Below are 13,744 nucleotides of genomic sequence, written 5' to 3'. Positions count from 1 at the left end.
ATTGTATACCAAATATATACACTATATTTTAAACCATTGTTTCTAGATATCAAATCTGATTGTCTATACTTCTAAATGCAAAGAGTTTCAACCGTGGAAAGGAAGAAAATGACCTTGCAAACTTAAACAATTTTTAAAAAGAAATAGTCAAATTCAATCTTCTTTTAATGATAAAACAACGTTCCAATTGTCAATTATTCAGTTTCTTTCTTAAAATAAGGAGAATAGCATAACACATGAATGAGAAGAAGAGACTAACTTTGGAAACTACGTCTATACTCAGTCAAACACAATATTATAAACAATAACAAAGATAATTTCAAATTTATACTTAAAGAATAGGACAAAATTACTGTTAGAAATATTTATAAAAGATGGATTTTATTAATATTGATTGGTGATAGAATCTAAAATTTTGATATATATTTTATAGAAAAAGAAAAGGTGATTATGTTTTTTAATTAATAAATATATGTTTATTTAATATTATATAATAGAACAAAAGAAATCTAGATTTAATAAGTTGAGGGTATTTTTTTTTTAAAATGTTGTTTGAACTTAAAAAAAGATAAGAAGGTAGAAGAAAAAGGTGTACCTTGTGAGAAATTTTTGGAATTCCTTTTTAGGCAGAGGAGGGATTCACATTCCCATTCCCACGCCCGTAGGGACCATGGGAATTTGATCCATCCCCATGATGACGCTGATGGTTAACTCTCAAGCCACAGTCCGTACATAAAATTAGGCCAAACACAGTCGATGTGAATTAAATTAGATTAATATTATTATACTATATACTTTTAAATATATATGAGTGTGTGTATATACCCTTTTCTTACGTCAAATAATTCAAGCTGAACTATCAAAATGGAACTTTGTGTGTTGTGAATTGGCTTTTTCATTATCCTCTTTCTCTCGACCTCCTATATCTTTTGGATCTTTTTCGTTTAATCTTTTGGTTTTTTCTCTCTATCTCATGTTTTACATGACATTTGAAGTAACGTTTTGATGACCAACGATGACGCTTTTGCAAGGTTTTGATGTTTAATGATAAATGGAGAGAATGAAAAGATAGAGCATGACCAAGCACGATGAAAGAAAATCAAATCAAGAATAAATAATAAAAATAAAATTAATAATGATATTTGTAATTTTGATCGATGACGACGAAAGTAATATGACAAAACTTTTAAATTAATAAAAGAAGCGAGTCAACAACTACTTTGAAATTTGGATTGGATTGAGACGTAAAGTACAAATAACTCGATTGATCAAAATTGATATTTATAATCTTTTACGATAACTGGATATTTAATTCTTGCTTCCATAGTTGTGTAAGAAAAAAGGGGTTGATTTGCAACTTTCAAAATAATAAACAATGTGAAACACTTTTTTTTATATGATTGTATTTAATTACTTACAAATAAAAGTGGGTAAATTAAAGGCAAGCTTTTAGATCATAAATTTCTCTCTATAGAGATATTTCTCAAATTTCATGTAAAACAATGATTAGTATCTTCAATTTATTTTTTGTCACTTTATTGTAAAGTTTCAAATAAAAATATTCAAACATTTATTTCAAAGTGCACATCCCTCTCTGTGGCAAGATTAAGCATTTGAAAAAATAAGTGTAAAAGATAAAATTAACTAAAATTAAACATTTAAGTCTCATTTAATTCATCTGCTGTAATTTTTAGTTGTATTCTAAAACTTGTATTTGTTTATTGTTTTCAATCTTATTAGAAAAATTGTTATGAATAGAAATTTTATGAAGTTGGATGAATTTTGCTTTATTTTTTAAATAATTTTAATATTTTACTATTTTAAAAATATAATAAAATGAAAAGAAAATAAAACGAAAATAAAATAATAAATGAAGTTGTAGGAAAATATTTTTCATTTCTAAAAAAAGCAAATTATTTAGTTGGTAAAACTTTAGCATATTGTTAAAATTTGAATACAAAACAAATAAATTGGTAGGTGGTGTAAGATTTATACACTTTAGAAAACAATAAAACCTAAGAAGTATATACATTGATTAACAATATTGATGTTGATTAGATATAGCTTTTGAACTTATTGCATAGAATAAACGAAGAAAATATTTAAAATAATAGAATATTGAAATTATTTATAAAATATTATAAAATCTATCCAACTTTCTAAAATTGATTTAAAATATTTGTTATATTTTGTAAATAATTTATGTTGTTCCATCAATTCCTAAAATTTTACACTAATCTCTTATCTATTTAATTAGAATTTATGTTTTTCTAAAAATAATGTTAAATTAAAATTAAATTTAATAGAAATATTTATTTGAGTTATTTTAAAATAGAAGATAAAATGAACAAAAATATGACGGTAGTCCAAATAGACTTCGACAGATTGTTCGCAGTATTTTACTATATATTTGTAAAAGTTTTATCATCTAAAATAAAAAATTTAAATTGTAATTTTTTGTTGATATAAAAGCAAAATTGAAATCAAATAGAGGGAATATAAGAATCAGGTGATAGAAAAAATAAAGGTAAAGAAAACGACAGCGTTTTGAAGGAGGAGATGGAAGAATCAAAATAGATATTATGTTTGTTTTACGTTTACCCAACAGAAAATGAGGATGAAGAAAAGTCCGACGACTGCATAAAGCAACATAGCATAATAGTAACTAACAATTTAAAATGATTCTTTTTTTCTTTTAAGTTTATTAACTACAAAAAATTATATATATATATATAGAGAGAGAAATTATAAATATATTTTATATAGATATCAAATGATAGGGTAGAAATAGAATGAAAAATTTGATGATTTTGTGACAGAGTATTCTATAGCGTAATCCTAATTTGTTCACCGAAACTTCTGTTTTAGCTTCTTCCTCCCACCTTTCCTTTCTCTCTCTACATTACACGACATTCCTTCTCTCTCTCCCTCTCTCTAGGATGAACATCGGCAAATTTGTGCTCCTTGGTTCTTTCTCCCTTGTTCTCTTCGTCCTTGTCTTCTGATTTTTGTCTTCTTTCCTCTGTATTTAATCGCTTTCTTTGGTGGGTGGTACTCAAATTTCAAGACGAGGGAGGGATTCAGCAATGGCTCGGATTGTTTATGCTGGAGTGTCGGTGGGTGTTCTCGTGGTGTTGCTTCAGGCTGCAATGGTTTTGTGTGGTTTTCCGGCGAAACTGACACTAGAGAGGGCTTTTCCGACTAATCACGGCGTGGAAATTGCTCATCTCCGTAGTCGGGACCGGGTGAGACATGGTAGAATGTTGCAGTCTTCTGGTGGTGTTATTGATTTTTCTGTTTCTGGAACGTACGACCCATTTCTCGTTGGGTAAGGAAAGGGAACGGATCTTTTTTTTTCTTTTCTTTTCCACTTGTTATTTTTCAGTTTGTGATATTAGTTGCTATTTGGAATGTTTGTTTGCCTTTCTTATTTTGACAAGTCCTTCTTAATTTATGCTCTGTTGTTGATTTTTTTTTCCAAATGAATGAACCTCTGGCCTATTATTTTGTGTATTCTCTTTTTCCCCAATTTCAGCTTAGAAGAATTTGATGAGTTTGGTTTTATTTTTTCTGGATATATTTATGTATCATCATGGTCATTAATCGTGATTTGATACTTCAATTGAAAAGATCGAGTTCTTCTCTTTCTTATTGCATTAATTACCTTTCTTTATCTCATTATTCTGAGTTGGCCGAAATTTGTGGTTCTTATACAGGCTTTATTACACTAGAGTGCAACTAGGTAATCCTCCAAAGGATTTCTATGTGCAGATCGATACTGGAAGTGATGTTTTGTGGGTTAGCTGCAACTCTTGCAATGGCTGTCCAGCAACTAGTGGGCTCCAGGTTATTTCGTGTTACCTTAAGTTTTTAGTCCGTTTTAAACTGGTGGCATTGTCACCTAAACCCTAGCCCTTTTTCTGTAATTTGTTTTAAATTCAATTGTTTTTACCTCGCAGATTCCGCTCAATTTCTTTGATCCTGGTAGCTCAACAACAGCTTCTTTGGTATCTTGTTCGGACCAAATATGTGCGCTTGGTGTTCAGTCCTCCGATTCTGCCTGTTTTGGCCAGAGCAATCAGTGTGCTTATGTCTTCCAATACGGAGATGGTAGTGGAACATCAGGATATTATGTTATGGACATGATTCATCTTGATGTAGTAATTGATAGTTCTGTGACCTCAAATTCTTCAGCTTCAGTTGTGTTTGGGTGAGTTTATGCTTCATTCCAAAACTAACTGTCCTAATTATATTTTTTTGTACTCTTGAGTTGTGAGTTGTGAGTCGTGTGACCAACTCTTTTGATTGGTGGATCATCAATTGTTAAACAGGTGTAGCACATCACAGACTGGAGACTTGACCAAGTCAGACAGGGCAGTTGATGGAATCTTTGGGTTTGGGCAACAGGACCTGTCTGTAATTTCGCAACTGTCTTCACGAGGAATTGCACCGAAAGTGTTCTCTCACTGCTTGAAAGGAGATGATAGTGGTGGGGGAATATTGGTCCTTGGTGAGATTGTGGAGCCAAATGTTGTTTATACTCCTCTAGTCCCATCACAGTAAGTTCTTTGCTTCCCTTCATTTCACATCCGTATCTGATCCATTTTCACTACCTTTATCTAGGGTGTCTATGAATACCTTAGTTAACTTATAATTAAAAAAGTTATAACTTGAAGCACTGTAAGCTTATTTGAGTATTTGGAGGTTTGGATAAAATAGAATCTGAAAGCACGTGGTTTCAAATTGTTGTTGACTTCAGGCCCCACTATAACTTGAATCTTCAAAGCATCTCCGTCAATGGTCAAGTATTGCCTATCAGTCCGGCTGTCTTTGCGACATCAAGTAGCCAAGGAACCATAATTGACTCTGGCACTACTTTGGCATACCTTGCTGAGGAAGCTTATAACGCTTTTGTTGTTGCTGTGAGTTTCACTGTCAGATGTTTCTTATTGTTCAAGTGACCAAATCCCATTATGATGTTTCATTATTTATCAGCATAGTTCACTGTTACACATCTTTTCTTCCATTATAGGATAGCTGAAGTAGACTTAATCTTGGAATAGGGTTTGCATTTTTAATGGATTTTGATTATAGATTTATTTCTCTCATTCTTCTCCAAACGCAGGTTACGAACATAGTTTCACAATCGACACAGTCAGTTGTCCTCAAGGGAAATCGATGTTATGTTACCTCCTCCAGGTTGATTTAATTTACAATCTACATTTCTGTTATCAAGTTTAAGTTTACTGTGAGGAGTCTGACTCGTTATTTTCAATCTCAGTGTCTCTGATATATTTCCACAAGTTAGCTTAAACTTTGCCGGTGGTGCATCATTGGTATTAGGAGCCCAAGACTACCTCATACAACAAAACTCCGTTGTAAGTTTATAGCTTTCACTTCACTGTCTGGACATTTATAGTTTCACAGCAGTTGAACGGTTGTAGACAATTTTTCCTCAACCTGCCTGACTTAGACCCCTTTCTCGACTCAGAGTTAAGGATCGTTAAAGACTTTAAGAGAACAATTCTAGACAAATATAATTTTGTTGCTCAATCTTCTATCCTGGTTTGGAATTGGGTTTGACAAAAATTTCATTACAGGGTGGTACTACCGTTTGGTGCATCGGTTTCCAGAAAATTCCAGGTCAAGGGATCACAATTTTAGGAGGTGAGTTCAGAATTCTTTTATATATAGTATATATGTTTATATATATACATATTTAAAATTTCAATAATTTAACGTGAAATACTAACACTCCCTCTCACTTTCTTCTTTTGTCTTTTTTTTCCTTTTTGGGGGCAGACCTTGTTCTGAAAGACAAAATCTTCATTTACGATTTGGCTAATCAACGAATTGGATGGACAAACTATGACTGTGAGTTTCCACAACCCTCTCTAAATCATCTTTCTAAGATATAACGATAAATCTTTGGCCACAAGATTCTTTTACCAAGTTTTTCAACTCTTAAGTACCCAACCACACCCAAAAGATAGGCCCCTGGTTTATTATACTACTTCGATGTTTGACTAGGTTTTTGTACCATGAAATATAATTCAACCACTCCAAATTATATTTCGAGTTTCCTTCAACTCATTACTTAGATCATGGTTTCACTGGCAGTTGTCTTTGAGTCTGTTTGGACTGGCTTTCGAAGTGCTTGAAAACACTCTCCTTAGAAACTCCACTTTGAATGTCGATTCAAACAAGTTGTTTTCTCAATCCGCAACAATACCTCTATTCTTCTCCCTGATTTTAAATCTCAATATTTAACTATAACAAATTATGTTTTCTTTTCTCCACATTAGGTTCAATGTCAGTAAATGTTTCTACAGCAACCAAGACTGGAAAGAGTGAATTTGTGAATGCAGGGCAGTTCAGTGATAGTGGCTCTATGCAGAATCAACCTGATAGATTTATTCTAAATTTAAGCATTTTTGTATTGTTTGTTCAATTATACATCTTCACCAGCTTCTTCCACTCATAGCGTATTGTTTAGAAGATTAGATTTGTCATTCTTTCACTGTATAGTCATAGCCATTGAGCCGCCGAAGTTTCGTTTGTGCGGCTGCTGTGCGCATATCGCACGTTGTCTCCTTTCTTATTTTTATTTTTCTTTCCTTTTTTCCATTGGTTTCTTGCATCAATATTATATTCTTCCACTAGAATTTGCCATAGCTGCATTGTAAATTCTTTCAGATGAACTTAGTCGGTTCTATACAAGTTTTAACTTATAAGTCCTCACACTCATCGATCTGAATCTTCACGTGTGTTTAAACACTGTTGCTAACCCAATGTGTTAGGCTCTCTTGTTTTGTAAGCAAATTTGAACTTTGAAACTAAGGAGGTTAAAATCAACCCCGAAGGTTTTGATCAACTCAACCCATTTTGTGTTAAAAGTTACAACTTACTTTATAATTTGAGTTAAAAGTTACAACTTACTTTATAATTTGAGTTAAAAGTTACATCTTATTGAGTTAGATTCAAATAAATGAAAATACTATCAGTTGTATAACAAACTACCCTACAACAGATTTAAATTGGTTGTGAAGCATATGAATTGAACATTTTTACAAAAATTGTCATCAATAATTTATTTACATGTTTAAAAAAACATAACCAACAATTGATTGTTTTCATGTATACAAAACAATAGTCTGTTTAGAAAGATAAGTTAAACTAATCTCTTCTAATTTTAATTTTTTAGTATAACAAACCTTCAAACATAGGGAAGAATAAGCCTACTTTGACAATAGTACGTTAGTGAAACATAGAAAATTGATGCATACAATACCTCTTTCTAGTATGTGATGTGACTAGCCGGGTTTTTTTCTCTCTCTCTCAAATCCTTGTGTATGATTGGTCCGATATGTTGTTAGAGTTGGATGCTTGAGGTCATCGCAAAGCTCACCACTATAGACAAGAGTGGCCACTTACCGTCATTGACATGTACATATATATTCATTAAAAACATTGGAAGAGGAGTTGGTTGAGTTTTGAGTTAGTTTTATAACTCTACCAAACTCATGTTGGTGAACCTAACATTAGCATTTGAAGTTTGACTTTTAAATTGTAAATCTTGAATGGCTTTCTAAAGAAAACCTTGAAAATAACGAGGCCGGTTAGGATAATGATTATGTCATACTATAATAACCACATCTAACTACAATAAATACTATTTAAGAAATCCTAATTAGCTAGAATAAATACTATTTCAAAATCCTCTTACTATAGCTATTTGCTACTATTTAACATTCATCATTTTTTTATAATTTGCAACAATATTTTCTATTTCCTTCTCGGACTAAAATAATATACACCCAAACACAAACTATTATAATTCAACTATAATAACGTAAGACTTATAATAACTCTCTTTACCCCATACACCAACAAATACAAAAAAGAGCATAAATTTATGTAACAAAAAAGACCTCAATAAGAGGTCAACTACCATTACAAAAATTGATAATTCAACTTCTAGCTAGCCACAATTGTTGGGGAAAAAACAAAACAAAACAGTCATCTCGTCAACTGATATTGCTCATTTTCAAGAAACTAAGCTCCCACAAAATCTTGGTTTTAATTCACAGCATTTCAAACTCATATCTTTATTCATTGATACTATTGCTTGGTAACTTTTCCTGCATCGCCCTAGAACAGAACTTCTGGAGGGGAATCATTTTATGGAGGATAATTGCTGAAAATGCATTGAAAAGATAAAATTAATTCTTTTTTATTTTAACCATACTGATGTGGATATTAAGAAACAGAGAGAATTTTCCATGTTTGCTAAAAATGAAATGGGTTAGGAAAAGATAAATTGTCAGTTACCTCATTTCTCTTCCAAAAGAAGTGATGCACATGAAAGAAGAGATGACACCTCCTCTTGAGTTGCCAATCCAAAGCCTTGCCATCTTATTCTACCAAGTTTATCAACCAGGAATACATACCTAAGCAAGTAAAGATTTTCACAAAGAACAATTGTACGGACTTTTAAGTTCATTGGTTAATCTAGATGGCAAACGAGAAAATACAAAAAGATGAAGTAACTTATACCCAGTGAGAAGATTTAGTATTTTTAGCTCCTTTCTGAAGTAATAATGGTCGCCAAATGAGTATACAATCTGCCTCTGAAGTGAATCATTTTGTGCATTGCCACTAGATTTCCTCATTAGCCGAAGAAGCAGTTTCTTAATTGGATTTCGACATAAGAACCACGAATCTATAAATGAAACCTTACAAATGAAAGTTCTAGTTAGAGCTGGGTTGGAATTCATGTATGCATTACACCATTAGCGTTCAGCTGGCAAACAAAATCATTGCATTATGGACTCGACTCAGTTCTAGAAAGGCTGATCAGTCCCAATCTTATAAGTGATTAGTAAAGCAACAGGTCTGAAGTATCATCAAAATACATGGAAAAGGAACTGCAACCTAATAAGGAGGCTTAAGTATTAAATTCCAATAGAAAATTAGCAACCAATGGACCAATTATAATATGCAGTTACTTTACCTCATATAACTGGACATTGTTTGAACTAGAAAAGGCATTGAGAAAAGAGGCACTCCAAGAATCAATCATGGCCTGTAAAGGTAAAAGGAAGATATGATGATTATTGATAGCACCAAAGTGCACCTTTTCTTTGATCAAACAAATGATATGCAAGCCCACCTGACTAAGTCTGATGAAAGTTTTCCGTTCCAATTTTTCATTAAAAGGAAGTAAAATATGGAAATAAAGGCGCTATTTTCTAAGGAACAGTTTGTATTGGGCTAAGTAAAGAATCTTTCACTGTTATAGATTATTCAACTGTATAAATAAGTTTTCTATTTTAAAGAACAAACTGTAGTTTAAAAAAGTGTGGGAACTTTTTAATTCCATACCCAAACAGCATCAAAATTTGAATATGAAGTAGGCAATCTTATTTTAGTGCTTGCAACTATGCAAGTAGACAAAGAAAATGGAACAAGATCATTTTTTAACAGAGAAAATATTTTTCATGAAAAAGTGAAGAGAAGGAAAACAATGAACTCTCCTGCTCTTCATTAACTTGGTAAATTCGTAGCACCCAATCACTAAGATTTAATTCAAAAGGAATAGCTTTTAGGCCATCGATTCAAATGTTGGCAACTTGGCAGCCACTAGGCTACTAGTGTGCGTACAATTGTATTTTATCCAATTTCAAGGTTACCGAATATTCAAATTTCTCTGATAGGAATAAGAACTGGGAATGGAAAATGACATTAATCTTAAATCCCAATTATTGATATGATAAAGTTCATGTTTGCTAGTAAACTTTTCATCAATGAAATGAAAAAATAGTAATGCTCAGAGTACATCAATGTCAATGTTTGCTAGTACATTATAGATTATTATAGACTCCTCCATGTTCTATCTATCAAAACCAACACAACCAACTATAATAAAACCAAAACTCACCTGGGAGTTAGCTCTGAAAGAAAGACAAAGTAACGTGGCCATTGGCAAGCCCGATGGCGAACTATTGCCTTCAATCACATTCACATCAGATTTAATCGGTAGCTTCAACGTTTTACCATCAGAATAACTCACTTCAAACTCCGGAAATTTTACAGCAGCCATAGCCGGAATTAGAATCTTGTTAGCAGCTGCAATCTTCAAAATCAACGTTAAGTTAAAAATCCAATAAAACAGATTATACTACATTTAAAACGATCTCGTCTTACCTTTCCACCATGTTGCTTTAGCTCTGACATATCGGCAAAGTATCCTCTATTAATTTCATCTGCACTGGGTCACAATTTAAATCAACAAAGCTTGCTGATAATTATCGGGCTCAATAAAAATTTGCCGCTAACATAGTACTGAAACTTACAGCCGAGCGCGCTCTTTCTCAATGGCTGTTTTATTTCCAAGCTGCAAACACCCGAAAAAATCAATCTTAATCTAAAACACCACCCCTGTGTACCCGAACACAATCATTTTAATAAATTCATGTCGGATTTGTGGGCTATACATAATTGGGTATCTTTCAACCAGCAAAAGTAAAATTCTCCGTCCCAAAATCAACCAAAGAAGAAGAAAACCCTAATAGTGGTCTAAAAGCAATCAAGGTACCTGATAAATGTCGAGGAATCGATTGGAAGTTAGCTGAGCTAAATGCTGCGAAGGAAAAACAAGGAATTTATCCTCGTAAACAGAGAGCTGCATTGTTAAAGAAGCTCGTATCGAGCAAGCATGAGGCACTAATCGCTTCAATCCAAACATGTCTCTGATCAATCGGCTTCTCAATTAGTTTTTTCCCCTTCAAATGCAAAACAGACAAATGAACCCTAATCGGAGAACTGTACGGTCATCTCCGAACTCCGCTGGAAATGGAATGGAACGTTGATGCTTCTGAGTTACTACCGGTGGCTGGATGTTGATTCGTCGCGTAATCCCGAATTGTTAACTATGGGCCTTGTCCAACTAAGCCCAACAGTAACGACTGTTGGCCCACTTATGGATTCATATTGGGCCAAGTACAGAAGTTCTGACACTTTGAGCTAGCCCAATAACAATTTTTTCTCTCTTGGTCTTCTCACGTTAATTAAGAATAATAATTAGGATGTACCACCTTTTTTTTTAAATTGTAAATATAGTAAAACTATCGCCAATAAACTTATATCGTTGATAGACTTGTTACAATGTGGTCTATTAATGATAAACTTGTATCATCGATAAAATTTGACAAATTTTGTTATATTTGCAAATTTTTTAAAATGTTTTTATATACTTAATTATTTTGAATCTAATTGCTAAATTTGCAACTATTCCTTTTTTTAAGTGACGATACTTTTTGCACTTTTTTAATTACATAATTTTAATGTGTTCGGTAATGTATTATGCTATGCAATGGGTATTTAATTATTTTGTTATAGTACATTTCTCAAATATATAATGTGTTATATTCTTGATAACTTTTTTAATTAAATCTAATTTATTATAATTGTAACTTTTTTCAATATATACTATGTTATATTGGTGATCTTTTCACAAACGCAAATATATCTTGAAACCAAAGAAGAATGCCTAGTTGAGAAACGTAGAAAAGGAAGGTGTATAATTAATAACAAAAATAAAATGAAAAATATATTTAATCAGCAAAATCTCTTAAATGAAGGATATAAATACCATATAAATTGAATAATATGATATGCATAAACTAATAATAGTTACAATATATATAATTTTCAGTTGATTTTTTAATATAATTAAATGGTAAAAAATTAGAAACTTTATTAAAAGAGAATGAGCATAAGGTTAATTTTGTTCTAAAATTAAGAGATAATCTAGTAGTGAAATATATGTCCATTGGAACATTTGTGAAATATGTATTGTGAACTAAGCTATACATCTTATATAAAAAGAAAAAATTAGTAGGTTGCACCTTTACGCTAATAATTAAGGTCATCCTTATTTTCTTTTAGGGTATTTCATTCCTGTTAATTTGAAAGTGAGTTTTATTTACCTATAAAACCATTTCGATAGGTTACCAATTCCATTTTAAGTAGGGACGTTTACGCCACATGAATCATAATCTATAAATGTTAATTTGAAAAATGGGTTTTAGTTGATTACGTTTGTTGTTGTTTACATTCGTTCTGCAATCACAATGAATCGTAGGATCTTGGGATTAAAATGCATAACTTAATTGAAAAACGAAGGGTGATTAATTTGGGTGTGGGTGAAAATTATATGAATCATTGTATTTTTTTAAGCTCAAAGGTATTTTTGAAACGTTTCCATAGTTCATGGGTATTTTGAAATAAAACTTTAATGGTGTCCATCCAAAACTAACTATAAGAGTATTTTTTAACCATTTTCGAAAGTTTTAAGAACATTTTGAAACTTTTGAAAGTTTATGAGTATTTTCGACACATCAAAATTAATAGATTTTTTTTTCTTTGTAATTTAGCCTATCTTCTTTTTGGGTCAAATAATTAAAATTCGAGGTAATAACATTTTAAGTGAAGAATCTAACGAGAACACAATTCAAGTAGTCAAAAAATTCATTTAGAAAAAGGAAAAGAAGATGAATAAAAGCAAATGGAGAGATATTGATCAAACATTATGAACCTTAGTTTGTGGGGGCAGCAAAAGGGTTGGGCCAAAATTTGAGTGAATGGGAAGCGTGGTATGTGAAAGCCATCATTGCCTTTAACAATACAACAAGTTTTTGGTCCCAACAAATGAGAGTTTGTTAGTATATTTCTGCCTTCCAACTTCTCAAACTTTGTCAAATCATTAATAACATTCTCTCATCCTCTTATTTTCCAAAGAAAGCATGTGCCCAAATCACTTTCTTGACACACTTTTGCTTGTCATGTCTAAGTGTTTAAAAAAGTGATTTAATTAATGCTGAAAGCCAATTGTCGCTTTAAATAGTTGCGTGGAGAAAGTTTGTTGGTTTGATATGTTTCAAATAACAAAGTCATGAAGGGATACCTTTTTTTATATAAATCTTTGAATCATTTCTCTCTTGAGTTGTTTACCCAATCAAATTGTTATTATTATGGAATGTTATTAAGAATTTTTTGAACGTATTATTTGATGAAGTCTGTCGAAATCATTATATGGAACAAACCATTAACAACCCATTTACAAATAGAAAGCTTGCCACATGTTCGTGACATGAAATGATACACTCGTTCTCATACAAATGTGTGTATAATATTACATCTAAGCTACATAAAATACTCTTGAACTTTGTCATTTATTTAAAAGATATTGCTACTCTTTCAAAGTCACAATATTACCCTAGCCCTTTGAATAAAATTTGAAAACGGTTAGAATGTTGAACAAAAACCAAGACTTTACATTGTGGTGGTGACCTGTAACATAATTTGAGACTTGAATACTAATACACTAATACACTGTTTCGAATAACTAACACATTCAAGTTCTAATTTCAAATTTCAAATTTCAATCTAAGTTTCTAACAAATTTAAACTTAAGCATAATTTCAAAACGTTTTTTAAAAAAATCAAAGGGCAATATGTTTCTTTTGAAAAACTAAAAGTATTTTTAAAACAAACGACAAAACTTCCATACCCCTCCCCAAGTTATCTTTCACTCGTAGAGGCATGTTGATGATTTGAAATGATAAAGAATGGGCTACATTCAGACTGACAATATACACAATATTCTTTGAGATGATGGTTTATGGGTTCTTAGAAGGTACCTAGTGTGTAAGCCAACTCTAGGACAGAATGAAGTGGGTTG

At 31.8% G+C, this 13,744-nt stretch overlaps 2 protein-coding genes across 3 annotated transcripts; one reads left to right on the top strand and one right to left on the bottom strand.

The window, feature by feature from the left end:
• Positions 1–2,787: 2,787 nt before the first annotated feature.
• Positions 2,788–6,745, top strand: LOC101222728 (aspartic proteinase-like protein 2). Its single transcript, XM_004145724.3, has 10 exons — positions 2,788–3,328; positions 3,717–3,846; positions 3,960–4,210; positions 4,332–4,559; positions 4,760–4,922; positions 5,126–5,199; positions 5,282–5,378; positions 5,601–5,667; positions 5,803–5,874; positions 6,306–6,745. The coding sequence occupies exons 1-10, from the start codon at positions 3,087–3,089 to the stop codon at positions 6,482–6,484; spliced, it is 1,503 nt and encodes a 500-aa protein (XP_004145772.1). The 5' UTR covers positions 2,788–3,086; the 3' UTR covers positions 6,485–6,745.
• Positions 6,746–7,812: 1,067 nt separating this feature from the next.
• On the bottom strand, positions 7,813–10,897 carry LOC101222490. Of its 2 annotated transcripts, none has more exons than XM_031886554.1 (8): positions 10,598–10,897; positions 10,356–10,440; positions 10,207–10,265; positions 9,941–10,135; positions 9,014–9,085; positions 8,557–8,735; positions 8,332–8,450; positions 7,813–8,197 (listed from the first exon to the last, which is right to left on the bottom strand). In XM_031886554.1, the coding sequence occupies exons 1-7, from the start codon at positions 10,745–10,747 to the stop codon at positions 8,333–8,335; spliced, it is 858 nt and encodes a 285-aa protein (XP_031742414.1). In that variant the 5' UTR covers positions 10,748–10,897; the 3' UTR covers positions 7,813–8,197; position 8,332. The 2 variants fall into 2 exon arrangements, with proteins under 2 accessions (XP_031742414.1, XP_004145771.1); XM_004145723.3 differs by having other exon boundaries at positions 10,207–10,270; positions 10,356–10,396; positions 10,598–10,894.
• Positions 10,898–13,744: the final 2,847 nt, after the last annotated feature.

The sequence above is a fragment of the Cucumis sativus genome, chromosome 6 (genome assembly GCF_000004075.3).
Source record: "Cucumis sativus cultivar 9930 chromosome 6, Cucumber_9930_V3, whole genome shotgun sequence".
Taxonomy (NCBI): Eukaryota; Viridiplantae; Streptophyta; class Magnoliopsida; order Cucurbitales; family Cucurbitaceae; genus Cucumis; species Cucumis sativus.
Note: the sequence above shows the minus strand (reverse complement) of the source record. Positions and strands in the feature narration are given on the sequence as shown.

Excerpts from the sequence above, each read along its gene's own strand:
- LOC101222490 (XM_031886554.1), bottom strand. The coding sequence starts at position 10,747 with ATGTTTGGATTGAAGCGATTAGTGCCTCATGCTTGCTCGATACGAGCT. Across the intron at positions 10,441-10,597 it reads GATTCCTCGACATTTATCAG|GGGTGGTGTTTTAGATTAAG; the intron begins GTACCTTGATTG and ends TCGGGTACACAG. Across the intron at positions 9,086-9,940 it reads CTTTCAGAGCTAACTCCCAG|GCCATGATTGATTCTTGGAG; the intron begins GTGAGTTTTGGT and ends TTACCTTTACAG.
- LOC101222728 (XM_004145724.3), top strand. The coding sequence starts at position 3,087 with ATGGCTCGGATTGTTTATGCTGGAGTGTCGGTGGGTGTTCTCGTGGTG. Across the intron at positions 5,200-5,281 it reads TGTTATGTTACCTCCTCCAG|TGTCTCTGATATATTTCCAC; the intron begins GTTGATTTAATT and ends TTTCAATCTCAG. Across the intron at positions 5,875-6,305 it reads TGGATGGACAAACTATGACT|GTTCAATGTCAGTAAATGTT; the intron begins GTGAGTTTCCAC and ends TCTCCACATTAG.